This window comes from Zerene cesonia, chromosome 9, assembly GCF_012273895.1.
Source record: "Zerene cesonia ecotype Mississippi chromosome 9, Zerene_cesonia_1.1, whole genome shotgun sequence".
NCBI classification, from domain to species: domain Eukaryota; kingdom Metazoa; phylum Arthropoda; class Insecta; order Lepidoptera; family Pieridae; genus Zerene; species Zerene cesonia.
Window position 1 is genome coordinate 3,630,870 of NC_052110.1, and position 26,201 is coordinate 3,657,070.

The 26,201-nt window shown below is 30.6% G+C and overlaps 5 protein-coding genes and 2 long non-coding RNA genes across 8 annotated transcripts in view; 4 read left to right on the top strand and 3 right to left on the bottom strand.

The window, feature by feature from the left end:
- Positions 1-5,213: 5,213 nt before the first annotated feature.
- LOC119828954 (deoxyuridine 5'-triphosphate nucleotidohydrolase) lies at positions 5,214-7,544 on the top strand. 2 transcript variants are annotated; one of them, XM_038351287.1, is made up of 4 exons: positions 5,214-5,417; positions 5,506-5,613; positions 6,487-6,623; positions 7,314-7,544. In XM_038351287.1, the coding sequence occupies exons 2-4, from the start codon at positions 5,510-5,512 to the stop codon at positions 7,514-7,516; spliced, it is 444 nt and encodes a 147-aa protein (XP_038207215.1). In that variant the 5' UTR covers positions 5,214-5,417; positions 5,506-5,509; the 3' UTR covers positions 7,517-7,544. The 2 variants fall into 2 exon arrangements, with proteins under 2 accessions (XP_038207215.1, XP_038207213.1); XM_038351285.1 differs by having other exon boundaries at positions 5,215-5,613.
- Positions 7,545-9,802: 2,258 nt separating this feature from the next.
- Positions 9,803-10,869, top strand: LOC119828965. The gene is made up of 2 exons (XR_005287786.1): positions 9,803-9,987; positions 10,193-10,869. It is a non-coding gene; the product is annotated as an uncharacterized LOC119828965 (long non-coding RNA).
- A 257-nt stretch (positions 10,870-11,126) lies between these two features.
- On the bottom strand, positions 11,127-12,339 carry LOC119828957. The gene is made up of 2 exons (XR_005287785.1): positions 11,942-12,339; positions 11,127-11,379 (listed from the first exon to the last, which is right to left on the bottom strand). It is a non-coding gene; the product is annotated as an uncharacterized LOC119828957 (long non-coding RNA).
- A 648-nt stretch (positions 12,340-12,987) lies between these two features.
- LOC119828879 (RNA exonuclease 1 homolog) lies at positions 12,988-16,619 on the top strand. The gene has a single exon (XM_038351172.1). It carries the CDS (start codon positions 13,113-13,115, stop codon positions 16,299-16,301), a length of 3,189 nt encoding a protein of 1,062 aa, XP_038207100.1. The 5' UTR covers positions 12,988-13,112; the 3' UTR covers positions 16,302-16,619.
- A 1,326-nt stretch (positions 16,620-17,945) lies between these two features.
- LOC119828880 (ubiquitin-conjugating enzyme E2-17 kDa) lies at positions 17,946-19,344 on the bottom strand. Its single transcript, XM_038351173.1, has 3 exons — positions 19,084-19,344; positions 18,397-18,682; positions 17,946-18,314 (listed from the first exon to the last, which is right to left on the bottom strand). Exons 1-3 carry the CDS (start codon positions 19,125-19,127, stop codon positions 18,189-18,191), a joined length of 456 nt encoding a protein of 151 aa, XP_038207101.1. The 5' UTR covers positions 19,128-19,344; the 3' UTR covers positions 17,946-18,188.
- Positions 19,345-19,913: 569 nt separating this feature from the next.
- LOC119829049 (coiled-coil domain-containing protein 174) lies at positions 19,914-23,384 on the top strand. Its single transcript, XM_038351414.1, has 7 exons — positions 19,914-20,092; positions 20,217-20,422; positions 20,643-20,843; positions 20,956-21,088; positions 21,845-21,986; positions 22,273-22,494; positions 22,590-23,384. Exons 1-7 carry the CDS (start codon positions 20,051-20,053, stop codon positions 23,333-23,335), a joined length of 1,692 nt encoding a protein of 563 aa, XP_038207342.1. The 5' UTR covers positions 19,914-20,050; the 3' UTR covers positions 23,336-23,384.
- Positions 23,385-23,390: 6 nt separating this feature from the next.
- LOC119829050 (hybrid signal transduction histidine kinase L-like) overlaps positions 23,391-26,201 on the bottom strand; it is a 7,339-nt gene continuing 4,528 nt past the window's right edge. The window contains exons 3-4 of the mRNA XM_038351415.1: positions 25,187-25,348; positions 23,391-24,409 (exon numbers count right to left, since the gene is read on the bottom strand). Of these exons, the coding sequence (XP_038207343.1) occupies positions 23,586-24,409; positions 25,187-25,348 (986 nt within the window). The 3' untranslated portion in view covers positions 23,391-23,585. The remainder of the gene's footprint in view (positions 24,410-25,186; positions 25,349-26,201) is intronic.

Consider the following 26,201-nt stretch of genomic DNA (forward strand, 5'->3'; position numbering starts at 1 on the left):
CTATATGGTATCTATCTGCATAGACGCGCTCTAGGTTTTTACACTTCATTTGTTTTTATTATTTAATTAGCTCTACATTATAATGTTTTCATCTATTGCGCTACTGCTCTACTATGATATTTTCCTATTGACTTTAATGAAATTCAATAGGATAATAATTATCTTTAATTAGTAAGTTTTTATTGTAATTTTACTAAACCCTCATTACAATTTATCGCTATGAAAATAATCCACTTAATGAGGTAGTACTTTTTTCTACTCTTTGTTATTTTTTTTTTTTTTGTACAATAAGATATACTCCTCCTCAATATAAATATTAATCGGCAAATTGAACTAAATTCTCTTTTTGAGAGTAGATGAGATGCAGGTAGGATTAATAAATTACTAATTATTGTGGCAAGTACTGTATTGTCTTCGGCAAAGTAATATCTTTTTTCTTAATTGCAAAATTTATGAAAAAAAAACAAATTTATCAATGACCAAAAATAAATAATTTAATGATATAATATGTAAGTATATAAAATAATAAATGAAAATACTAAAGATCTTTTTAATGGTAGGTAGGTGAGTAAGTATTTCACTACATTCCTTAATATACAAATATAAACAATACATATTTAAATTAAATCATTCTAAATCCGTACCTAATCTATTCCGCTTGTAATTTGTATGCAAGTACTTAGAAACACCTATAGAACTCGCACCCTACTTACAACGAACCCCTAAAATCTACCGGTCGATCATGCGTAAAGGGCGGAGAAGGGATGCAAAAGGGAAGAGCAATAGTAGGTACATTAACCTTTGATAAGTATTTGTATACGAATTTACAAATTTATTTACCAAACAAACTTATTGTTTTGTTTAATTCAATACTGACCTCTAGCGTGAGTTATGAGAACGAAAAGTTCCTTGCTGAAACGCTTCCTGAAATACATTGAGAACGTATGGCATGTCCTCGAGTAGAGTCGACTCCGATCGAAGTCAAATATTTCGTGTACGCAACTATTTCTCACTTAAACTTCACAACTTTCTTATACACATGAATTCCGATTCACTTATACTTGCTGTTTCTGTTATGAAAACCGTAATTCACAAGTAAATATTTTCGTAAGTTTAATATTTACATCACTCTGATTGCACTGGTGTACGTGCGTGAAACTGTAGTAACGAGACTGCCGAAGACGCGCCGCGCATGCCGCGAGGGACACGGTGTAAATATAAAAATGGACAAACTCCCCTTCTGGGCTCACCCGAATGAATCACAGTAATACATACACCTCTTTTGTATTCCACTATAATTTTTTGGGGTATAGAACGCAAATCCGCGATATAACCAGTCAAAAGTTTTTAGCACGTTTAAGCCGTGTTTCAAATTTGAGCGGTATGTAAATATGACGCTAACTTCCGTGTACCATTTGACAATATATTGATCGACGCGACCCCCTCGGTCTGAGGACATTTTTCTCTGAGGCTGGCTTAAAATTAGGATTATCGCTGTAGATCAGTGGCTCACTATACGGATATTGTACCCAAATGTATGGCGCAGCAGGTAGAAGTTTTTTGTATTATTTGGGTTGCAAGCTAGAGATGTAAAAACTTTAATGACTCATACCTAACTTCACCAGAGTACCTACACGTTAGTTTTGATTATTAATTCATTCACCTGATTTCAATATTATTATTTTATGCTTATTGTACGTGCAGATAATGAATCTGAATTATTGAATACTTAAATTTAAAATTAGCATTTATTAATTAATATTTAGTTACATATTTCAAATCACTACATAGATTAAAGCAAAGTCGCTTTTCGCGTCTGTATGTATGCTTAGCTCTTTAGCACTACACAACGGATTTAGATGGGTTCTTTTTTAATAGATAGAGTGATTCAAGAGGAAGATTGTATGTATAATAAACATCTATTAAACTACTCCGAATTTAACGCAAGCGAAACCGCGTGTTAAAGCTAAAGTTCACTAAGTGTAAAATCAAAAATGTTTCAACGAAAGACCCAAAAAATTTAGTTTTAAAAACCATTCCTAAATTTTATTTTTAATATTACGTTAGACGAGTATTTAAAAAATAATAACCGTTATCGATCATATCTAATTAAATAAAAAAATATCAATGTTAATAAATCTATTGCTTTATTATTTTACAATACAATATGTATATTATTGGAAAATAAATATACCTAGCTTAATTAATTTAAAATCTACGAATAAATAATATAAATCAGTATATATATTTCAGTACGATTTGTAGTTTAAAAAATTAAAACACTAAGTTAACGTACTTTTGTGTTTCAAACTTCAAGTTAAATAGATTTTTATCTATAACATACCCCAGGATAATAATATAATATTAGAGGGTAAAGAAATTATGATAAATGTATTATTTTATCTATCTAAACGGCTAAACAGTACGGCACGCTTCGGCATTAAAAACTATTCTATTCAATTTTTGTTTTACTTGTTTATTGTAATTGCAATTATTTTTAGAATATGAATACCAATTACAGAATATTACACAATAATATACGGTTTATAGATTCGTATTAAAATTCCAATAAAAATAGCATTAAAAGTAGGTTATTCATATTTATTATTTCAAGTAAATTTTACAATTTTTTTTAAATGTACTACGTTCAGCGATTAACATCGTAACATTGTTAAATTCCGATTGATTATGTTTCACATAGAAAATAATTTATTTTAAACCTATACAGAGTGTCTAGTTACAGACACACAAAAAATTTAACCTAATCTAGCAGTAAGGATGTCCAATGAGTGGAGTATCGGAGGCCCTGTTTCTTTACCTTACCCTTCGTAGTTATGTATTGTGTTTGATTTTACGCGAGTATGTTTTTTTAGTATCTTCTTGTGTTTGATTTAACGCGAGTATTATACATTTAGAAATTAAAAACTTTTTAATGGATTTTAAACGCGTCTCTCTGTGACCACGCTCGCTGTAAAGTGTTCGAAACGTCGGTTTAACGATATAATGATAAATCGCCTTTAAAATCCGTTAAAAAGTTTTTAATTTCTAAACAATATGATATTTAACATTTGACTTATAATAATGAAACGTCAAAAATCACACAAAATATTCTAAAAACACACAAAAATATTTGATAGCAAATTTAAGGTCATCTAGTTATCTGATTGGATGCCTTTTTTACAACGAATGGTACTTATTTTGGGAGTAACATTACGCAACTAGAAATTAAAGACTTTTAACGAATTTTAAAACCGATTTATTCATTGTATTATTTAACCCAACATCACGACGTTTCGAAGTTCGAACACTTTACAACATGTGTTCACTGTTAAGCGTGGTCACGGGGAGACTAAGATGTTACATATAGATTATTATACACTTATATAGATGCTACATGCCTTCGTGGTCATCCACACATTGTTGTTTGTGAACTACCTCCACCTATTCTCCGAAGTTGGTATTTTTTTCCGATGTGCATTGGCTGATTGTAACTTCTAATCTTTTGGTGTGTCTGAAATGGGGTTTTAAAAAAAAATTATACATATACACATATATATATATATATATTTATAATTTGAAAAACACTTAAAAAAATGTGTCTGTACATTGAATATATATAAAATAACTAGCTGTGACCCGCGGTTGAAACCGCGTAAGTCCGTAATCCGTATGTGTTATTTCAGTTGTCCAGCTATCTACGAAGCAAAATAGTATTATTATTCACCAATAGATGTCAGGAAAAAAAACATGAATAAAACACGAATATGACATTTTCTAAAAAAAAATCCTAGCTAGATCGATTTATCGCCCCCGAAACCCCCTATATACTAAATTTCATGAAAATCGTTGGAGCCGATTCCGAGATTCCAATTATATATACAAGAATTGCTCGTTTAAAGGTATAAGATATTCAAGGGGTTTTAAAACTGTAAAAGTGCACGAATTTGAAAAAAAAATATGTCTGTCTGCTTGTCTGTACACGCTAATCTCCGGAATTACTGAAATGAAAGTTTTTTTTTCACGAAGTCCACCTAAACTATTAAGACATAAAAAAAATTGTTGATGTGTGATGTGTCGTGATGAGCATTTTCTGGTGAGAGTATAAATTTGAAGATCTGCACCATCTGATATGGGACTCAAAGAACCTATCTACACTATAACATTTATAGGTCTTAGCATTATATTGTTCAGTCTGATGACCATTTTCTGTTGACTTATTAATATTGAAGATTTGGAACTCCTGATGTGGGTTTCCAAGAGCCCAGCTACCCAATAACAAAAATATAAAAGATTTCGTATCAAAAGATGTTCAGTCTGGTGGGCAATTTGTGTCGACTCGAAATAATTGAGATCTGGAACATTTGATATTAAAATCAACGATCAGGATTAACTCGAGAAGAAAAATATTAAATCTATATCTTGAACCTTATTTTCGACTCATAGGATCGGGCAAAATGTCCCACAATCTCATGGCCCCAACAGTAAAGACAGTATAAAACTTCGTACAGTGGATAGTGTGGATATAAAAACAATCATACGATTTATAATTTCATCTCCATTCATCTCTTTTGTACTTACAGCTTATAAATATGATTTTTATTAAGAAATGTTATGACAATAAAAAAATAGTAATTTTAGTCAAGGATAAAACTGAGCCGTCTCACTAAGACCGCGCTGTCGGTCTGTCTGTGACACATTTCTATTGCTGAGCCAATAATATAAGCTGAGCTGGCCCAATTCGTGAAAAGTCTTTTCTCAAAAAAAATAAATTGCCTTAAAAACTACTCCAAATTTAAATGGGACAAGAAAACGAGACTTTCAAAGTCTGTAGAGCAATCTGTACATACCTATGTATTACTTTTTATGTGTTTTGAGTTTTCACTCTTTATAATATTTGAACATTTGAACTTACTCTTAAATTGGCATTGCTTTTTCTCAATGCTAAAAAATTGGATATTTTACCATAACTTTATTTCTCTCGGTACGGATCTATTATATCTATACAACTAAATTTATCTTTTAACGTTTTGAAATGTGACGTGTGTGGTTTATTTCTTTAATACAATTGTTATGAGATATCAGATGCATACCTATTACTAATCTGCGACATATCTCGCTTTGTTGAAATTGTGGTTAAATCCCTCGTGTGGCAAATGGCAACACTTATCTAGAGTGTGAGTGCCCTTAATATCTGTGGTAGTTACCAGTCTAAGCTCTATGGTCAATAGAACGTCATTATTTTCGCGCCATTTCAATAAAATCATTTTTTAACGTATATCAGTGAGACTACAGATTTGGCCTATTGAGATCCACATTGACGTTTAATCATTCAGATTCATCTGTATTCCTTATTCAGTATCTCTAATATAATAACGTTAAACATTTAGTTGGTTATCAAATCCTGCAAACTACAAAAGGCAAAGTTGTCCACCATAATTGTATCCATTATTCAAACACTGTTACAAAGTTTTCCAACATTTTTAAAAATATATTTACTGGATTCAGGAGAATGTCGTCTCATCGTGATGTAACTTTAAGATTCACACGTTTAACCGAAAATGCATTCCCTCCTGTTAAAGGTTCTGAAAAAGCAGCCGGGTACGACTTAAAAAGGTATTTATATTAGTGGTAGAGTTATTGTACTCCATATTTGTCTTGTTCTTTGTTACACTTTTCAGACAGTTAAATCATAAAAATATGCTTTTGTTATTAAGCTTATGTCATAAAATAAATATAAGACATGAGTTATCGTAATATTAAAATCTCAAAATATTTGTTACTTTCTTTACGTTTAAAATTGAGTATTTAATATCACATAAATATGTAAATAGTTATAGTTCATATACACTTTCATTACACTTACAATTTAGTTTTTATGAAACGTGTGTATGTCATTACATTAATCTTGGCACCCATTACCAATAGTTTATATTCACTAATGATTTGTGTATTCATTTGTAAACAGAAATTACAATAAATAACTAAATTTTTCATAATTCATATATAACTAGATGCTCTCCGCGGTTTCACCCGTGAAATTCCGTAGGAATATCGGAATAAAAAGTTGCCTATATGTAATTCCAGTTGTCCAACTGTCTATGTACCAAATTTCAATCCAATTGGTTCAGTAGTTTTAGTGAAAGAGGAACAAACACATCCTTACAAACTTTCGCATTTATTATATTGTAAGAAGAATTAGTAGGATAGGAATACAATATTATTGAGAGTAGGTTCTAATAATTCAGATGAACTTAAAACCTATAATACAAAATAATTTTTCTAATTAATATCCAAAAAGAGGAAAACAAAGCATTTCCATTTAATTGAGATAGTATATTGTATTATTCTATAAATAAAATTTTTTTACAGAAATCTTAATCACCTTCAAATAGTTAGAACCAGACCAGATTTACAGTTGAATTGAAAATCTCCACCCTTTTTATAAAGTTGGTTGAAAACACAAACATGTGTTTAATTTTGTTGCAGTGCCTATGATTACATTGTTCCAGCAAGAGGGAAAGAGTTAGTTAAAACAGATTTGCAAATTGAACTTCCATCAGAATGTTATGGACGAGTAGCACCTCGTTCTGGTTTAGCTGTTAAAAATTTTATAGATGTAGGAGGTTGGTATTGTATTAAGCTATTATTTATATATATATATATATATATATATATATATATATATATATATATATATATATATATATATATATATATATATTCTATTAGATATAATTTAAGCTTTAAGATTGCCTAGAACCTAACACATTGGTGTATATATATATATGGTCATATGGTCAGTAATAAATTATGTAGTTGGTTTATCCTTGGGAATATATAGAAGATTCATGTATACTTAAATAATGTAATGCTGAAGAATTTGTTTGAACACTTTAATTTAATTAAGGAACTTCTGATTTCTACAATTTTCCACCATTGGATATGTATGTCGTCCCTGAATGCTATAGGGTATGTAGGATGCTTGTTGAGAACATCAATTCATGTAACCGACTCTGTCACTAACTGCTTAATTTTGTGTTTGCTTATTACATATAATGGCAAAATAGAATGATGTTAACATACTTACAACTAATGTGATAGAGTAAGATCACATTTTTAAAATAAGTAGTATCTCATATTACTATGAATCAATGTGGAGAATTCATTTAATGAACTGATGTACAAGTTACTAATTATTAAACTTTTAGCTTGAGTACAATAATTTTACTGGAAAATTAGTTTAAATATTTGTATGGTGCAGAAGCATTCATTTATTTTTAACAAGGTAATAATTAATTTTATAACTTTTTTAGCTGGTGTTATTGATGAGGATTATCGTGGTAATGTTGGTGTGGTTTTATTCAATCATTCAGATCAAGATTTTATTGTTAAGAAGGGAGATAGAATAGCTCAACTCATATGTGAACGAATTTACTATCCAAAGTTGGAAGAAGTTGGAGTATTATCTGAAACAAATAGAGGTGATGGAGGATTTGGGTCTACTGGAACGAAATAAATTATGCATTAAAAACAACAAATCTGAGTATAAGTTTCTTATTAATAATAAAAATATCCGAAAATATATTATGATCCTTATTGTATATGCTTGAATATACTATCTGTTACTTGTTTCAAAATAATCTGAGACACTACATATAGTTAAACTTTCTACTGCAGCAGATAGTGGTTCAGTAGGTGTGTCTTTTCTTTTGAGAAATGGTCTGAATAAACTCTTCAATTTATTGTCATAGTTAATACCAAAATCACTTTCTGCCTTTTCAACTTTCCTTTCCAGTATCTCGACATTGCTATGTAATTTATTTATAACTTCACTCAATGTTACAACTTTTTTAGTTAACACGGTTATCTCATTTCGGTATTTACTAATATCATTTGTGACAGTTGTGCAGCAATCATTATTCTTTATTTTTATCATCTGCAAAACACTAGTTAATTCTTCCAGTCTTGTTATCATATTATCAATTACATCCTGTATCGTTTGAAAATTGCTTGTTAAATCCAGCTTAAAATATGCAGCATAATCGTTCACAACCTCTTCTATCATTTTGAAGCCTGAGTTTATTAGTCAAACACCAAAATCGGGATACAAATATTCCAGTACACTGACGATTTTATCAATAGTATCTGTCACGACTTTTGACAAATTCTGAAAGGAGTTTGGTATATAGTGTAAAAATATAAGAAACAATTCCATAGCTTCTCTAGTTTAAAATATATAAATTGAATAGTCGATTTAACATTAGCTCAATGTTACAAAGACTTACAATCCTTACTTTTAGTAACTGCGACATAAATTTTGCAACTGCATAACCATGACACGATTTAGTGCCCATTTCATAACCAACACATGAATTGCTTCGAAATGTTAGAAGTAAGTAATATAGTAGAAAAAAAAATACTTTACTTTGTTGATATGTATCATTTATCAAACACGTAATACGAAATTATATTACAATTCGTTTTATGTGTAGTTCCCTCATATTATTATATTGTAGTTTTTTACAATGTCAAGGCTTGGTTTCTGGTTTTTCAGAGTAGGTACCTATCTACTGAGGTAGGTACTACTTATCTAGAAAATAATATACGTTCAAGACCTTAATAATTAAAATGTTATTAAATAGGGGTGAAATAATTTATTAACATATTAAATAGTAAAATAGTAAACCTGGTACGTATTGGTAAAAAAAAATTTCTTCGAAACCATAGGACGCACACCACTAATCAATTTTGTTTTATAGTCTGTGCTATTATAATAGCCGCACTAGATTGGTGAATGGCGAAAAGCTTCAATGAAATAAGTCCCTTGGCAAATTGTTGAAACTTATTGCCATAATGGAAAAAAAAGTCCCGCAGACGAGGCGCGAAAGTTCAATGCTGCCAGTATTCAACTCAAATGCACCCAGATTTGCGGAAAATAGATGTGATAAAGCTTTTAGAAAACGCCGCTTCATTACTTGTGTGGAGCGTGGATGTTTATTTATTTACTTATTTTAAACATAAGTATCAAAAAAACAGAACAATTTTTATATTACTCTATTATGTTTAAAGGTTTTCCATCACTTATATAGACGTGTTGGTAGTGGCGGCGTGTGGAATGTGAGGTGTAAATTGTCTACACCTATTTATTTAACTATTTTAAGGCAATTATTAGTTCCATCAGAGAACATTTTTCTGCAGGGTTCAAGTCACAACCTATAGTAGAGTACCTAAAGTATATATTAAATAGGTTGCTGTTTCCTTTTCCTCACCATTCCCAGTCCATTCCTTCTTTCTAGTCGTCAATCTTTTCCTCATCCCTTATCGCATAAAAAGCGAGCAGCGCGTTTGGACAGGCGCTGACTCTGCGAATACATGCTGTCGGTGTTGATAGCTAACCACCAGCTCAATAGGGAATATGCATGAAATTTAAATTAGGATGAAATATTTTTTTTCATAAACTTTATTACTTCTCCATTAACCTACTTTTAATATTTTTGGATATAGTTTTTATTTCATCAAGAAATTAATTAATAAAAAGTGCTAAAAAAGTCTGGGAAATTCAAATATATAAAACGCTACACCATTGGTCAGATCGAATACGTGAACTATGACGTCATAGTACAATAGGTACAACCACGAACCACCATATACCAGTGCTACCATCTTATAACTTTATCCCTAAATTTAAGGGAATTAATCTATGCGTAGGGATTTCAAATTCAGAAATGGGAAAGAGCTTTTTTCGTTTTCATTTGCACTAGAGTAAACAAAAATATACATTCTTATTAATAAATTCTGACTAATTTTTTAATCTCACTACAACGTGATTCGTCACGCCATGTCCATAGCCACAAGGAGACCCAAAATATTTTTTTGGCAACACTGTTCTGACACTCGACATTCTATTGTATTGTTACATTATCTAAGTGTTTGTGATGACGAGATTCTTTTAAATTGAATCCCAATCAAAGGAGTAAAAGCCTTAAGGTAATTACGCATATCATAATACATGTAATATATAGTGTACTTTACCATACTTTTTCTTAAATATTTATTTAAAGATAAAATTTTTTAAGGGCAACATAACCCTTTTTCTGACTCTTCCTTTAATCAATAATGCAATTATTATTTTCATTTACTTTCTTTTTTAGGTCCTATTTATTCTATTTTTAACTCTGTTTTTATTCACCAGGAGACTGTAAGCATGCTATTGCATTTTTGGCTTGGCTGCATAGACGTATTGAAGATGCACCATCTACTATTATCAACTGTTAGTGGAAAAAATCAAAGTTGTCTGCTGTGGGTACAAATCTAATAAAATTATCCATGCATTATTTAGTTAGCACCAGTTCAAGGCAACCAGAAAAGATTTTCTACAATTTTGTAAGTCTTCAATAGACATACAAGCATGTGAAGTAAATTTGCACCTAGGGAACAATAAATCTCTCCCTTATGGCATGAGCGTAGATATGCCAGAATAACAGCATCAAAAGCAGCACATTGTAGGAAAAAAGAGGAAAATTATTAGAAAATGCTGTTATTAAGGAAGTAGAAAATATAATGAAAATAAAGATTAATTCAAGTGGATTGCATTTGAATCCCTCATATCCTATCATAGGAGCATCACCAGATGGGGAAAATGAAATATATACGATTGAAATTAAATGCCCTTCATCTGGAAAAGCCTTGACATTATACTTAGAAAATAATTCAGACATCTGCAAAATATCAAAAAATAGTCATAATTGATGTAGAATATAACAAGGAGTATTGTGAATACCTATTTGATAAGTGTACAGCTTTTTAGTGTTAAGCTATTTTTCCTCTTTTGTTTAAAGATAAAAAGGAATAAAAGTATATTTAAAGTTATTAATTTTTTTTATTAATACATCCTGCATATTATTTAGACCACAGGCTTTCACTATAACACTATTAATAATGGTTAAGCATGAGGTAGGAGCATATTGAACTCCCGTAATCTACTTATTACACATTCAATGTGAATTCTTAACACAGCAATTCAATTTGACTGCTTTACTTCTTCTTTTGAACTAGGAGTAGTCGTTAACAGAAGGGGTCTTATAAGAATACAGTCCTTTTATCCTAACAAATAACTTAAATTTTTGAAACCCCTGTCTGCCAGAACTGCAGTTTTGAAGGGCAAACATTTCAGAAAGTCACAATCTTCCACAATCATGTCTGTTGCTCTGCGGCTATATCCTTCAGATATAAAATTTACTAGTACATAATATTAAATATTTTAATGTATTGATTTCTTGTACTGTGACCATGTTAGCGATTAGAAGACTGCATTTGATGGTTTTTACAATTTTAATTTCAAGGCAATCACGTACAGACACCACATTTGAATATCTAGCCCTGAAAGTTAAAGGCAAATTGTTGAAAAATTCTATAGGTGTTGAAAATATAATTAAATCTTTAATTTTTCTACTATTATAACCCACTTGAAAAAATCCTACTGATTGTACTTTGTACATAACTGAATAGTAACGCTACTATGTCAAAAAACTTATTGAGTTATTTTTTTTTTTAAGTAATTAAAATCTATTACTGAGAGTGGAATGTATTCACTCAGTAACTTTATTAAATAATAAGGCCGCTTTGGTAAGCCCAACAACATTTTAGGCTCTTTTTCAATAGCTGTTACCATACAACTACGCAATTGATTTTTATGCAGTCTTTCATTCTCAGATTCATCTTCTATAATCCAACTTGATTCAGGAGAACTTAAATTAGGGCCAAAAGATGATGAGGATAACAGCGAAGGCTGGGTGAAGAATACTGATGCTTTGTCAGTTTTATCTTGAAATAATTTTCTTTTAACAGGTTTTTTTCACATTTCCAAAAGAGATGTTGGTGCTGATTAATAAATTGTTTGTAAACTCTTTTACTTCTATACTGTATTTTACTATGTATTTACTTGAATAGCCTTGTTCATATATGTTTTGTTCTCACTACAGGCACTAGTTGATGAATATATCATGTCTCTTTTCATAGCTTTACACCACTTATTACTCATTTCCACGCCTTCAGGGCCAAAAAGAATACTTTATCTGGAGCATTTCTTATTGTATTTTTGCAGTTAGGCACAATGCAATACTTGTATCAGGGTTTTTTGTTTTGTTCTATGAAGAGAGAATGTTGTTCCATAGGGGTTTATTTAAAAGAAACAACGGTGTTTAATCAAAAAACGAAACTTCACCAACGACTTTGTTTGTTATTATGAACTGTGACGTCACATCAAGCGCGCCAAAATGGCAGGTGTTTAAATTGTCTATTTTATTTGGTTTTTTTCAAACTTTTTTTTTTAATACTTCTAATTACTTTTTACCTGTGAAATTTTTTTCTAATGTATAAAACATTGTGAACTATTAGATAACTAAATAAAAAAAATACATGCATATTCCCTATTGCCCGCTCTGACATAAAAAAGAACATGTTTACCTCGTTTTAATCAGCTTCTAAAAACGAAAAGGAGAGTTTCTATATTCGTCTGGATGTATTTTATATACAAGATCTTATTTTCGTCAATTGTGAACCCATATAAGATATTTTTATACACTTGATATTTTTATTTATATTATTATAGTATGATTTTTTTACCAATTGATTGCGAGCTAAGTTTAACCTTAGAAGTGAATTATTATTACCCACTTCCCGGTTTCCGATCAAACTAAAGTTTTGCATACGTATATGACTTTAGTTAAGTATAATTAACCGATATTATGAAACTGATGCAATGTTGGGGTCAGGGAGGTGGAAAATGGAATTCCTCAATGAAGAAGAGCAAAGACACGAAATTTTGTAAATTAAACACTAACTATTAAATTTTGATCTATTCTAAATTCCCTCAGGACATTGCTGCTGCACCCAGGGTTGGCTTCCGGTGACAAATCTTCTAAATAAATATAGACTTTTGTTTTCTTCTAATTTTTTTTTAGAAATATAACCTGTATTTTTGTTATACCTGTGGTCTTGTTTGATGTTTATTTCTCACTCTCAGTTTTTGACAGTTCATATTTGAGAATTTAGTAGTATTTAGAGTTAAGATTAAAGAAAAAATAGTATTTAACTTGGTATTCTAACTTAAAATGCTTCCATCGACGGGTTATTTTAAAGGAATTATTTGTCCTTTTTATGACACCGGTCTTTGCGAGAGACCCTACTGTCATTTTCGTCATGTTAAAAAAGATACCCAAAATGTTAATGGTGACGGCATTGAAAGTGGAGAAATACTTCAAAAATTAGTTTCGGCAGCGGTTCAAAAAGTTCTACGACAGAATGACTCGTCTCTATTACCCTCAACTTCGCAAGGTACAACGGATGGAGTATTAGATAGTACACAGCAATTGCCCGTTAAAGCTACATATAGTCCAACACCAATATCAGAATTAAATAAAATTAATAACGAATTAGAAGCAGAGGACGTCGTTGAGAAAAAGCGGAGACATATCCCCGTACCATACACTCCAAGAAAACCAGCTGCTTTACAAATTAAAAGACCAATTGACACAAATGGTTCTAAATTATACGTCGCTCCGGTTATTCAGTATACGCCGGGATCTGAATCTGCCCAGTTAGACCCATATACCCCAAAAGGTACAGTAGAATCAAATGAAAAATACAAACCAGGGACTGAAGCTAAAATTCAGGAATACTTACCCAATGAAACACCAACCTCAAATAAACATAACTATATTCCATCTGATAAATATACAACTAAAAATAAAATAATAGAATATAAACCTACAAATGTGACCAAAAATGTTGACTTACCAGCTATTAAATATCAACCTACACCTAAGGCATTAGTTCCATGTTTTTCAAGTGATGAAGAAGAACCGGATCCCAAGAAACAAAAAATTTCAAATGATCTTAATGGCTTTGATGATTTAGGGCCTGAGTTTGACATATTAGATCAAATTTTAGATGAAGAAAATACTAATAAAGATGAAGCTAAACAAAATGAAAAACAATATGATTGTAAAGAAAATAAAAGTGACAAGAATAGTGAAAATGTAAGTAAAGTCAATACTCAAAAAAGTGACAGAATAAAGTCAGACAAAAAAGATTCAAAACAAAAAGATAAACAAAATAAAAAGTATAAAGATTCTGACTGTAAATCTAGTCACAAGAGTTCTTCATCAGATAAAAGTAAAGAAACAAAAATAGATAAATCTGATAAAAAATCACATTCTAGTTCCAAATCTTCTGAACATCATTCAAAACCTTCATCATCTGATAGAAGATCAAAACATTCAAAAACTTCTTCAAGGCATAAAGATAAGGATAACAAGTCCTCAAAAAAAAGTAAGGAAGACTCAAGAGTGAAAGAAAAGCATCACAAATCTCATAAAAGATCCAAAGAAAATAAGGATAATAGTAAAAGAAAGAAAAGAGATGAATCTGCTTCTAAAGGCATATCAGATAATGATCATGATCATTGTGATGACTTGGAGATATTTGAATCTGAAGTAATGTCTGAGTCAGATGAAGAAACAATAGCAGAAGAATGTAAAAGAATTTTTGAAGAATATGTACCAGAATTAAAACCAAAACCTGACCAAGAAAATTGTAAACAAGAAGTGCCTATGGAAAGTGAAGAATACATACCAACTAAGAAAAGAATATCTAGGACAGTAGATAAGCATATAAAAGTTGTGTCTAGAGTACCAATAAAACCAGATTTTAAACTGAATGCAGCGCAAGCAATGGCTGAAAGACTATCCAAAGTAAAACAATTCCATGTGGCTAAAAGTGAACAGGACCAAAAAAATACTCCAATTACTAATGTGATTTCGAAACCAGAAAATTCATTGCCATTTTCAGCTCCAACTAGTTCAAAAATTCGTATAGCCCATGTACCATATGCATCAACATTATTAACCGCTAAGAAAACTATGTCTAGTAATAATGTTATAAAACCTACCAATCAACCTTCTACGAGTTTAACTTCAATACAAACTGTTAAAAAGGGTGTACAAAGGGTTGCACATATCCCTAATGACAAGTTTATAGATAGACCAGGAGTTTTAGAACCCTTAGGATCAAAAATTCCTGCAAACATACGATCAACATATTTAAACTTAATGATAGATCAAACTCTAAAAATATATTTATCATCTGCAGATGCTTATGCAAGAGCCCAACATGAGGAATTAACAAGTAGTAAAAAATGCAGTACAGTGCCAATTTATAAGAATTCAGCGGTACTTGCTATAAGTAGGTTAAAGAAAGAAGTACAAGAATGTAATGGAGTTAAGAAATCAGGAATGGATTGTGCTATGTTACAAAAACTGCCTAATGCTATGGAAAAATCAAACAGTTTAGGATCATGGAGTATTGAAAGTAGAAGTAATAAAACATATGATGACAGAGCACAATATACTGGGGCAAAACTCTACAATAATATTAAAAAATGGATTCTTACCGAAGAGCAGCTGAGGGACAATGGGTTCCCTCGATCACATGAAAGTGGTGAAAGGGGTAGGGCTATTATATTTGGACAAAACAAGCAAAAGCCACCAAAAGGATTTATCAGAACTTGTTGTCGGTGCAAAAAAGATTACACAGTGAATAAAAAGGGATTTCCTTCTGTTAAAGAAGAATGTATCTATCATCCCAATAATAAATATAGAGTAAGAGGTGAAGTTCGATATCAATGCTGTAGCCAAGATGGAACGTCAGATGGGTGCTGTATTGCTGAAAGTCATGTGTATGAATATGTAGATTTTGAAAATCTGAAAGGTTATGTAAAAACACTTCCTCCAGAAAAAGAGATGGATGATTATGGTGTTTATTCTTTAGATTGTGAAATGTGTTATACAACGCAAGGCTTGGACCTGACTCGAGTGACAGTAATAAATTCTGCATGTAAAGTAATATATGAAACTCTAATAAAACCACTTCATCCAATTATTGATTACAACACAAGGTATTCAGGTATAACAGAAGAGCAAATGTCTCATGTTAAAACAACATTACTTGAAGTGCAAGCTACTTTACTCACAATGTTCAATAGTAAAACAATATTAATAGGACATAGTCTAGAATCAGATTTTAAAGCACTTAAATTAATTCATGATACAGTTATAGATACAAGTGTATTATTTCCTCATAAAATGGGACCTCCATATAAAAGGGCATTAAGAAATTTATCTTCTGAATATTTAAAGAAAATAATTCAAAACTCTGTAGATGGTCATGACAGCGCGGAAGATGCTACTGTCTGCATGGAGCTTTTACACTATAAGTTAAAAGAGGACCTTAAAACTAGATGATTATGATATATTTATTTCAATTTTTCTGTAACAAGATCTTTAGACTCTTCTTACAATTATTTTCTTCCGAAGATTGTTAGAAAGCAGATTTATTGAGATTAAAATTATATAATTTCTCACAATTTGTGATGAACTAAAATTTATTTAGATTTTTTTTTGTGAATGATGAATATCTTATTTGAGAGCACTATATTTAAGAATATAGAAGTGTATTCTCATATTTAAATAACTTCATGCCTATTTATTAAAGCAATATATTTAGCTTAATTTTAAAGGGTATAGTGTAAGTATAATTCTTTTATAAAGTATTTTTCTATATCCTATAGTTTCATTGCAAGATGCTACCTTGTTATGCCATTTTAGTGTTTGAATTACATAAGATCTTTTACTCAGGATTTTATGAAATTAAGAGTTCTTTCATTAAATAAATTGGATTCACACACAATAATAATAATTGTTTCTTTCGAAGTCTTTACACTATAAAATTGAATATACGATCAAAATATTAATATGTAATTAAAGACACGTATAGCTAATGCTCTTTTTTATAGGAATCGGAAAACTAGTTAAGTTTTCCGATTACGTATTCAAAAGAAAATATATAAATGGTCCCGTGATTTTCTCCACAGTTTCCGTTCTTGTAGGAATTCTCGGATAAAAACTTTCCAAGAACCATCACCAACAACCAAACCATCTCCAGTCTATATCTATTGATTTAGGCTTGAAGAAAAAACAGTGGGACAGGCATAAGCGTAGTTTCATTTTTATAGTATTATTAAGGATGTAATGATGATCTTTTTTACCCTAAAAGGAACCTATAAACACATTTGTTTTATTTATTTGATAAACATTATAGTTATACATATTTCATAAGTTGGTTGTAAAACCTTGTTCACATTGACTCAATATGGAATTTACCCTGTATCTAGTTAACATCATATTATATATATATTCATGTAGATTTTAATTATGTTGCTATCTTATTCGCACATTTTCCTTCATTCACAAGTACTTGTGGACCATAATTCCAATACTAATAGATAAAAGCAAATGCATTTTTTAAAAGAAATAGACAAATAATTAAAACAATCTAAAATATATCAAATGCGTTATTATTAATCCAAAGCATAGTGTTATTCTGTTTTGAATTTTTAGGTTATATTAATTGCACAAATCAAAATAATAAAATACAGACAATAAATAGTAAGAGTGTATTTAGTAAATGTAAACAATATAAAACACTTGTACTCAGTTCAGTAAATATAGAAAAACAATTTGAAAATAATAATTCAAGACTTGAGAAATTGTTATAATTAGATTTATTGCAATCCAACAATTTACTTATATATTATGTGAGAGTAACAAAAAAATATATACTGTATAATTGATAGTGAGAAAATGAACTGAAATTATTATAAATTTCTTATTAGATTACTAAATTAAGAGTAAGAATGATTCATGAAAACAAATTTAACCAAAAAAACTGATTTACAAATACCACTAATAAAATTTATTATTTCCAGTATATATATAAAGTATAAATGGTTTCTACCATTTATTTGCGGTTATTGCCTATTTTATATGGTTACATATTCGCAGTATTGGTTACTATGTGTCTACAATGAGAATAAAACATTAAAGAGTGAAATACATAATGCTATTATTTTATTCCTACTAACATTTAGATTTTATGGGAACTCTTATACCAAAAAATTATGTATATTTATTATTCCTGCCAAGGCTATGGTGGCAGTAATGGTACATTTTGGTAATGTAATGGTAATTGTTATTTTACACACTTGTCCCAATGAATAACAGTTTCAGCCCATGTTTAGTAGAGCATTTTTATTATTTGATATAGGAGCCCAAGCTCCCATGCACACCTCGTTAATCAATAAACGATTGTTCTACACATGCTTTAACCCGCTTTTCATATTCTCGTCTATTCTCTTTGTAAAGTTGGGCAGCCATTGAATTTGCTGGAGAATTTGGGTTGGGGTCACTTAATAATGACTGAAAAAAAAAATGTATATATAGGCTCATTCAATTGTGATAAAAAAGTACATATGAAGTACATAATTATTCTTTGTATTACCTGTATAGAAGTTAAAATTGCTGAAACATCATAAGTAGGGCTCCATCTGTTTTGCAATATATCTAAACAAATACCTCCATCAGCATACACATTTGGATGAAACATTTTAGATACAAAACGAACTGTGGGGGGTTTGTTTGGATATTCCTCTGTAAATTCAATAGTTAATTTAAATGTACCATCCTCAAATGGAGTGTCATGAGGTCCAAATATTACTGCATTCCAGATCATAATATTATTATCAGTTGGGGCTCCTGAAACACCAGTTGGTGGATCCTCTTGAAGGCTGAAAAATAGAAATTCATTATTTGAGACCCAATATGTACAATTCGTAATAAACTTTATATTCCATGATCTTGTGGCAATTGATGTCTTAAACGTTTTAATGAGGTCATAATTCTTTTGTTACGAAAACAAGCAATTCTACATAAACTGTTCATTTGATTTGGTTTTTAATATCTGAATCATAAATGCAATAGTAGGTGACGCATTATTCTGTTTATAGCACAAACGTTACATGCAAAAATAAAAAGATTAATATCAAAATCGATTCCCTAGTGCATGAATATGTAGAACAAAATAGAAAATCAATGAATGTGGCACATAAAATTTTTAAAAATAAAAAATAGCTATATACTTTAAGCAAACAAATTATAAATGAAAGTATTACTTTAAAATACAACAAACCGTTTAAAATCTCTCATAAGACGTCGTCTGGCAGGAGTTGACATTTTGATTTCACAAAATTATATCACTTCACAATGAAGCAAAACAGTTTATTCTAATCAGTCTAGATTTATAGTACTTCATGCGATTGATGTCTCACTATATGTTTATGTTAAAGCTACGTCTTTGTTGTATGATAGTAGCGATTTTTCTAGTCTCCACTAAAGAAAAGGTTGTCAGTATGACCATGAATTCAGCAAAAAAAATGAGCCATGATCACTGCGATGCAAAAACGTCACTAGCGCCTTGATAAATTGCTAGTTGTAAAAAATATGATTCATAGACCATTCCACAGCTCTTCTATATATTTTGATTCTACTATGATCAAAGACGTAAGACTACTCCTACAGGCAAACCAAAAGCATTCTTGTATAGAGGTCTCCCGTTGGTCACTACTAGGTCCTTGTCTGATATCTTGCCAACTTAACTAATAATTGATATTTGTATAAATGAAAAATTTAAATTTTTTCTTCTGTTTTACCAAAAGGAACGACTCACAAACTATGAGACGTATTTGAATATTTCTATAGAATTTTAAATTTAAAAGAACTGCGTTGCGTTTTTAAAATAATTCATAAATAATTTATACTATAGTAATAATAGTACTAAAATGTTTGGGCATGGTAACACTATTCAATTTTTTGGATTCGGTGTTTGGGTGATTACCGCGTTGTAAATTGCAAATTGCGATTGTGCAAATTTTTAACATTAAACCAGTTCTAAAAAGAAAAAAAAAAATATTTTTCAAGCAATTTGTCGCTTAAATAACAACGACAGATCAATCAATAAATGACCAAAGAGTAGTATAAAATATGAGATGACAATTGACAGACAATGACATTGACTTATATGGTGTTTTATTATTTATTTATTTATAATTGTAATTTGTAAACGTTAATTCTTGGATCCGAAAAAAAATAATATTACAATGAACGAGAATACAAAAAAACTATTTTTTAATAAATCAACGGTTTGTTTTACATTTTTATTTCTGATTGTATCATTAAAATATAATCATCAACCTATATAATTTGTTTCCACTTTAGTGACACACGCCTTCTATAAGCCCATAATGTTTTGACTTTAATTTACAGTTATTCAGTTTAAAAGCAGAACTATTAAAAAAACAAGAGGAGGTACGAGAAAAAAAATACCTACCACAACATCGTTTAGAGAATTTTAAGCCTTCAATAAAGGCATCTGATAATAGCAAGCAAGAAGGTCATAAAGAAAAAAAGTCACTTAAAGATAACCTTGTAGCCAAAAATATTGATGACGCAGAGGCATACCGAAAGTCAAAGTAAGTTTTAAATAATTAAAACATTGATGACATGATGAGATCTCTACACAATAAATTCTTATCCTTTATTCGAAACTGTCTGCTTGACTTCTCGAGGTCTTTAATTGATGATATATCACATCATTTATCCCCTTTTTTTGGTTATAATGTTAATTATAATATTTAATTGTTGGTTAATATTTAAAAATAAATTAAATTGGTAAACAATTTATATTTTCAGGGCTGCATTGGAAAAGAAAGCTCAATTATATGAACATCTAGCAGATAGTGCTGGAAACTCACAATTAGCTGATCGCTTTTTAGTTGATTTCAAAGAAAAAAAACAACAAGATATTACTAAAAGAGAGAGTTGTGATACAAAATCCAATCCAATTGTAGAGTCTGACACAGAAGTTTATAACGAAGATGATGATGGCGATTGGTATGATTACTTTTGTGATATTCTTTGATGAAGTGTTTACTTATCATCAACAGTTGTTCATGCTTTATACAAATTTTTAATTAAATTAATAAGACCATTATAACATTTGCAGGGTGGAATATGTAGACTGCTTAGGCAGGACAAGAAAATGTCACAAGTCCGATTTAGATCTGTATAAGAAAAGGGATGAAGAACTAATTAAGTTACTGCCTAACAATGAAGATGAAGCAGATGCTGAACAATCAGTAAGTTTTTATATGATGTGTTCTTGAAAGAACTGAATTTTTTTTTTGTAACGAAATCATCAGAATAGGAGTCATTATGTTTATTATCAATAGTATGTATAGTACACTAGTATTTCTTCATCACTTGTGCTGTTAAACATTGTAAATACTGAGATAAATTTCTTAATGAATTGATCTTATGTATAGGATATGGCATAATTTTTAAGGGACATGTTTAAAAAACTGTTTGAAAACCAAATACAGTCAATGTAGTATCTTGTTCTATTATATAGAGTTTTATTAAATACAGTTTAATTTAGTAAATAATAATGTATAGACATAAAACTATGTTTAATTCAACACAAAACAAAGTTAAATACAGCAGCCTAAATGCAATATTTTTACTGATGCTGCGTTTTAAATGGCCCATAGTCAATATTTTCATCATGACATTGTTTTATAGAATCCTTTCTTACTATATCTATATTTTTATGAAGTAAAATATATTGTAAGAATTGTTATTTTCTTGGGTCTTAATATTAGGGTTCTTCAGCCAGACTGCTGAAAAAAAAAAAGATTTTAAAGCAATGCATAATCATACAAGCAAAGTGAACATAACCTAATCCCCTCAAAAAATTATTATAAATTATTAAATATGCTTATGAGATCATAAGTCTACAGCTAAGGAAATGAAATAGCTTTCTAAGTTGAAATACATTATTTGGGATAAAATTTATAATTAAATGTGTAAAAATGTAAGTATTTTACATTGCACAGGCCACACAAAAATCAGAAAAGCCATTTTTAGTCCAAAAAACAAATGACTATCTTCAATCATTAAGAGAAAAATGGGAACAAAAAGAAAAAGAGCTGTTGGCTAAAGACAATGACATTCATTACCAAGATCTTTTGTTTGATGGTAAGTTTGAATTTTAGTCCATTATGAAATAATTCATTAATTCTGTGTGTGGTTAGGTTAGGTTAGGTTAGTAGAAGGTAGTTTATCATATTACTGTGAATCATTGCTAATAACTATTACAAAAAATGCATACATGGAACTAAGCTTTTATTTTTTGTAGTTAAGTTAATGGGTAAAACATTTTTCCTACAGGCATGGGGGGGAACACATATTCATATTCTCTGCTTTATAGACATTTCATTCCAATATAATATTTTTCGACATTCAATTTACAAAAAAATTACAGAGGCAAGAATGCATGGTGTTGGTTATTATTCATTCAGCACGGATGAAGCTGAGCGTAGAAAGCAAATGGAGGAACTGATCAAGAAGCGAGATGAAACCCTAAAAGCCCAAAAGCAAGCTGAGGAAATGAGGAAGAAGCGTGATGAATTGGTTGCAGCTAGGGTTGCTGCAGCTCGGGCTAGACAGAGAATGAGAGCTGGCTTACCACCTGATGATCCTGAAGGTGAGACAAGTACATGGAATTATACCAGCTTTCCCAAATTAAAAAAAAAGGTTTTTGTCATTTATATGTTTAATAATTCATATTTATTATTACAGAAAAGAAAAACGAATTCACAAAGTGCCTTCTCGAATTCTTAAACGAAAAGAAGAATGAAGCAGAAAACAAAGCGAAGGAGGAAGAGAAAAGATTGCGAGAGGAACGTGAAAAAGAAAGGCAAAAGCAGAGGGATGCATATATCCGCGAATGGGACTTGGGCAAAGATGGCGTTGAGGATAAAGTGAAGAAATTTAAAGAAATGTCGCAAGAGGAATATGTGGAACAACAAAGAGCGAAACGAATAGATGAGTTTGCACCACCTGATACATCTAAAGTTTCTCATAAGTCGGAATATACATTTGATAACCAAGGGAGTAAACTGGATTCAAAACAAAAGAAGACGTGGTCAGATGTCAGGCCTGCTACACCGCCCCCGCCTAATATCGGTGATGTTAGTAACATAGAACAGAAGGGTCTTTATTTCACGACAAAGAAACCCGAAAAAATTGTTAAATATAAAAACTTCATAAAAGCACCAGAAGTATTTCCTATACATAATGAATTAAGTGACGAAGAGGACCAGTCAAATAAAAAGAGGCTCGAGAAAAGAAAGCATGAATCAAATCACGCTGAAATAGCACCACCGCCCACTTACGAGTATTATGGGCCTGTTCCCAAAAACGCTAAATCGAAAGCTCCCTTCCATTCGGACATAAGGGAATCGTTTGCACAGGGTGCAAAAAGTTTGGAAGCTAAGCCAAGTAGTATACATTTATCGAAACATTATGACTTTACATTTGAGTAGAATGTGACTGTAGTTTTATAATTTAAAATAAAACAAGAATATAATACAATTTACATTTTATTGCACAAATACTATATCTACCAAATCGCAATATGATATAAATCGCCTTTTTTCCTATTTTTACCTATACTAATATCACAACACAATGCTTTATAAATGGAACAAAAGGTGAGATCATTCATCACTACAAAGAATACTAGCTTGTGAAATGAAATACGAAATTTTAATCTGCCACTTAAAATGCAGTCTCTTAAAAAAAGTTTAAAACTGCAATAAGTAAATATGTACTTAATTTGAATCTTTCGGAACCGCTTTTTTGGTTCGCTTTTTCAGTTGTTATTTCTATTCCTTCCGTTGTTGTTACGGTTGAATCTTCAGATAATGTAGTCGGAAAATTTTGCTTGTCCTTCACAGTGTTTGGTTTGACACTTTCCTGAAGTGCTTCTGCAGTGGGTAATTCTTCACTAGGCTTTATTAAATTGTCCGGCAACGGGTTATCAACCTTATTTAATTCTGTTATTTTTATCGTAGACTCCAATGTCATTGGCGTTGTTTCTATATGATTATTATTATCTGAATTCTCAGATATTTCGTCATTTATTTGAAGTGTTGTTTTCTCAGTTTCATTTTTATCGTTAGGATCATTATTATTTTCTAGATTCTGTGACGTCACTGGTTCTTCCGAGTCATTTTCAACCAGTGATTCCCTTTCTTCTGAAACGTTGACAATTTTTATATGTGTTACAAAATTCTTCTCATTTATATTATCTCTATTAGTTTCGTTTTGTTTGATTTCTATAGCACTTAAACTCGGATAAGAGCTGTGCATATTTTCTTCAATTTCAATGGGTGTCTCAAAAGATTCACTGATGCTCTTCCTGGTTCGCTTTTTGACTTGTTTTTGGGTTTTCTCTATAAGTTCTGCAAATGCCTTATCTTCACGATCGGAGTTTTGCCCATTGCAAAGATCTCCTTTGCAAGGGCATGTCATTTTCCAAGTTTTTGTAGAATTGCAAAAATCCACATAACATTCATCTTGATAAATTTTTACGCAGTATCTCGATTCTACGTAAGCTGAAATGAAATGTAAATAATTTAGTTATATGAAATATATAGAGCATAATTTTCATTATATTTTGATAGGTGTGCTTCTGGTAAAATTTAACTAATGATTAACTTGATTAATTTATTTTACATGCAACTTTTGTAATTTTGTTAATTTATACTATAAAATTATAAAGCATAAGAGTACTTCTGTTTGTTTGAACACACTAATCTCAGGAACTACTGGTCCGATTTGAAAATTCTTTCAGTGTTACATAGCCCATTTATTGAGGAAGGCTATAGGCTATATATGTACTACAAGCAAAGCCGGGGCGGACTGCTAGTATATTATAAAACAAGTAACTAACTACCAAAGTGTGATGAAAAATTAAACATATCATTATGTTGTACAATATGTTATATCAAAATGTAAGTCTAGGTCTATATAGCATACTCTCTATATACATTTTTATGTTGTTTTGTATTTAATAAATTACTGGCCAAATTTTGAAGAAATCCTTCCTACCGTTATCTATAATAACACGCATAAACACAACTGTGCCAGATCGGAATTATTAGTAAGTATTTTTTACAATTCCTACATTTAATATTTAGGTATTTGTATATTAATGTTAACGAAAGATAAAGATAATTATAAACTTATTATTAATATCTATAACTTATTAATAAATAAAAATAAAACATCATCCGTTAGGCTCTTTTGTATATGACAACAAATACATCGTATAGTAATATAACTGCTATTTCCTTTATTTCGCGTAAAATTTCGTTTGTGCTTTTAATTACGTGGTGCTGTCGCAACAACTGCGCAGTGCAGGAGGCCCGGATCGCAGGACGTGACGTGTGCTTTAGGAGCGTCGCATGGCGGGGCACGGCGACTGCGATGCACTTGCTCAGCGAGTGGACCGCACCAATAGCATTGTCTGCTGTCGTCAGCGTGTATATAGACTAAAAATTAAATAGAAACAAAAAAGTTTGAATTATGTGCCGTTTGGAGTGACGAGGTGGTTTAAAAAGGTTTTAGATATAATGTATATTAATTCATACACCATAGGGATTGTTTAATAACAAATATACCTATTATGTACAGCTACAAAATTAAGACAGTACAGTATTATTACAGTAATTTCAAGAAATTAAGGAATTATTCGTTTTAATGTACGTACAAGGCTAACGACCGCGGCTCCGTCGTCATGGTCAAAATAAATTCCCACGGTATTGAGATACTGCACCGCGGAAAGTACCCTACCTATAGCACTACCTAGTCTCTCGCTATCCGAAGCCATAAAATTTATAGGCGCAATAATATCGCTCTGTTGCAACGTGATAAAAAGAGAAACTTATTCATCTACACTTATTTTATGAAGAGGAAATTTTTGTATGTTTGTAACGTTTTCACTCAAAAACATTCGATTTCAATTATTCTTCAACTTTCACCATCACTGAGTGGCAACTTCACCGAGTGACATAGGCTATAAATGTACCACGGGCGAAGCAAGGACGAACAACTAGGGTATATTATTTTGATATATAATATGATTATAATAATAAATACATACGTATACGTAATAACATATATATATATATATGTATATATATATATATATATATATAATTATATAAGTAACTACTATCTTAATACAGTGTAGTCGTACCTAATTGATATTTAATTAATATAAGTAAAAGTGGATAAGACTCTTTAGTTGTTGTAGCTAATGTTATATTTTATATTATACTTAGTCTGGCCATAAATACTGTTACACTTAATTATAAAAAAATATTACATTTGAATTTCGAATCT

Coding starts and splice junctions, on each gene's coding strand:
- LOC119828954 (XM_038351287.1), top strand. CDS start 5,510: ATGTCGTCTCATCGTGATGTAACTTTAAGATTCACACGTTTAACCGAA. Junction 5,614..6,486: donor GCCGGGTACGACTTAAAAAG/GTATTTATATTA, acceptor ATTTTGTTGCAG/TGCCTATGATTACATTGTTC. Junction 6,624..7,313: donor AAATTTTATAGATGTAGGAG/GTTGGTATTGTA, acceptor TAACTTTTTTAG/CTGGTGTTATTGATGAGGAT.
- LOC119828879 (XM_038351172.1), top strand. CDS start 13,113: ATGCTTCCATCGACGGGTTATTTTAAAGGAATTATTTGTCCTTTTTAT.
- LOC119828880 (XM_038351173.1), bottom strand. CDS start 19,127: ATGTCAACTCCTGCCAGACGACGTCTTATGAGAGATTTTAAACG. Junction 18,683..19,083: donor CTTATGAGAGATTTTAAACG/GTTTGTTGTATT, acceptor TCTATTTTTCAG/CCTTCAAGAGGATCCACCAA. Junction 18,315..18,396: donor CAATTTTAACTTCTATACAG/GTAATACAAAGA, acceptor TTTTTTTTTCAG/TCATTATTAAGTGACCCCAA.
- LOC119829049 (XM_038351414.1), top strand. CDS start 20,051: ATGAACGAGAATACAAAAAAACTATTTTTTAATAAATCAACG. Junction 20,844..20,955: donor GAAGATGATGATGGCGATTG/GTATGATTACTT, acceptor TAACATTTGCAG/GGTGGAATATGTAGACTGCT. Junction 22,495..22,589: donor ACCACCTGATGATCCTGAAG/GTGAGACAAGTA, acceptor TTATTATTACAG/AAAAGAAAAACGAATTCACA.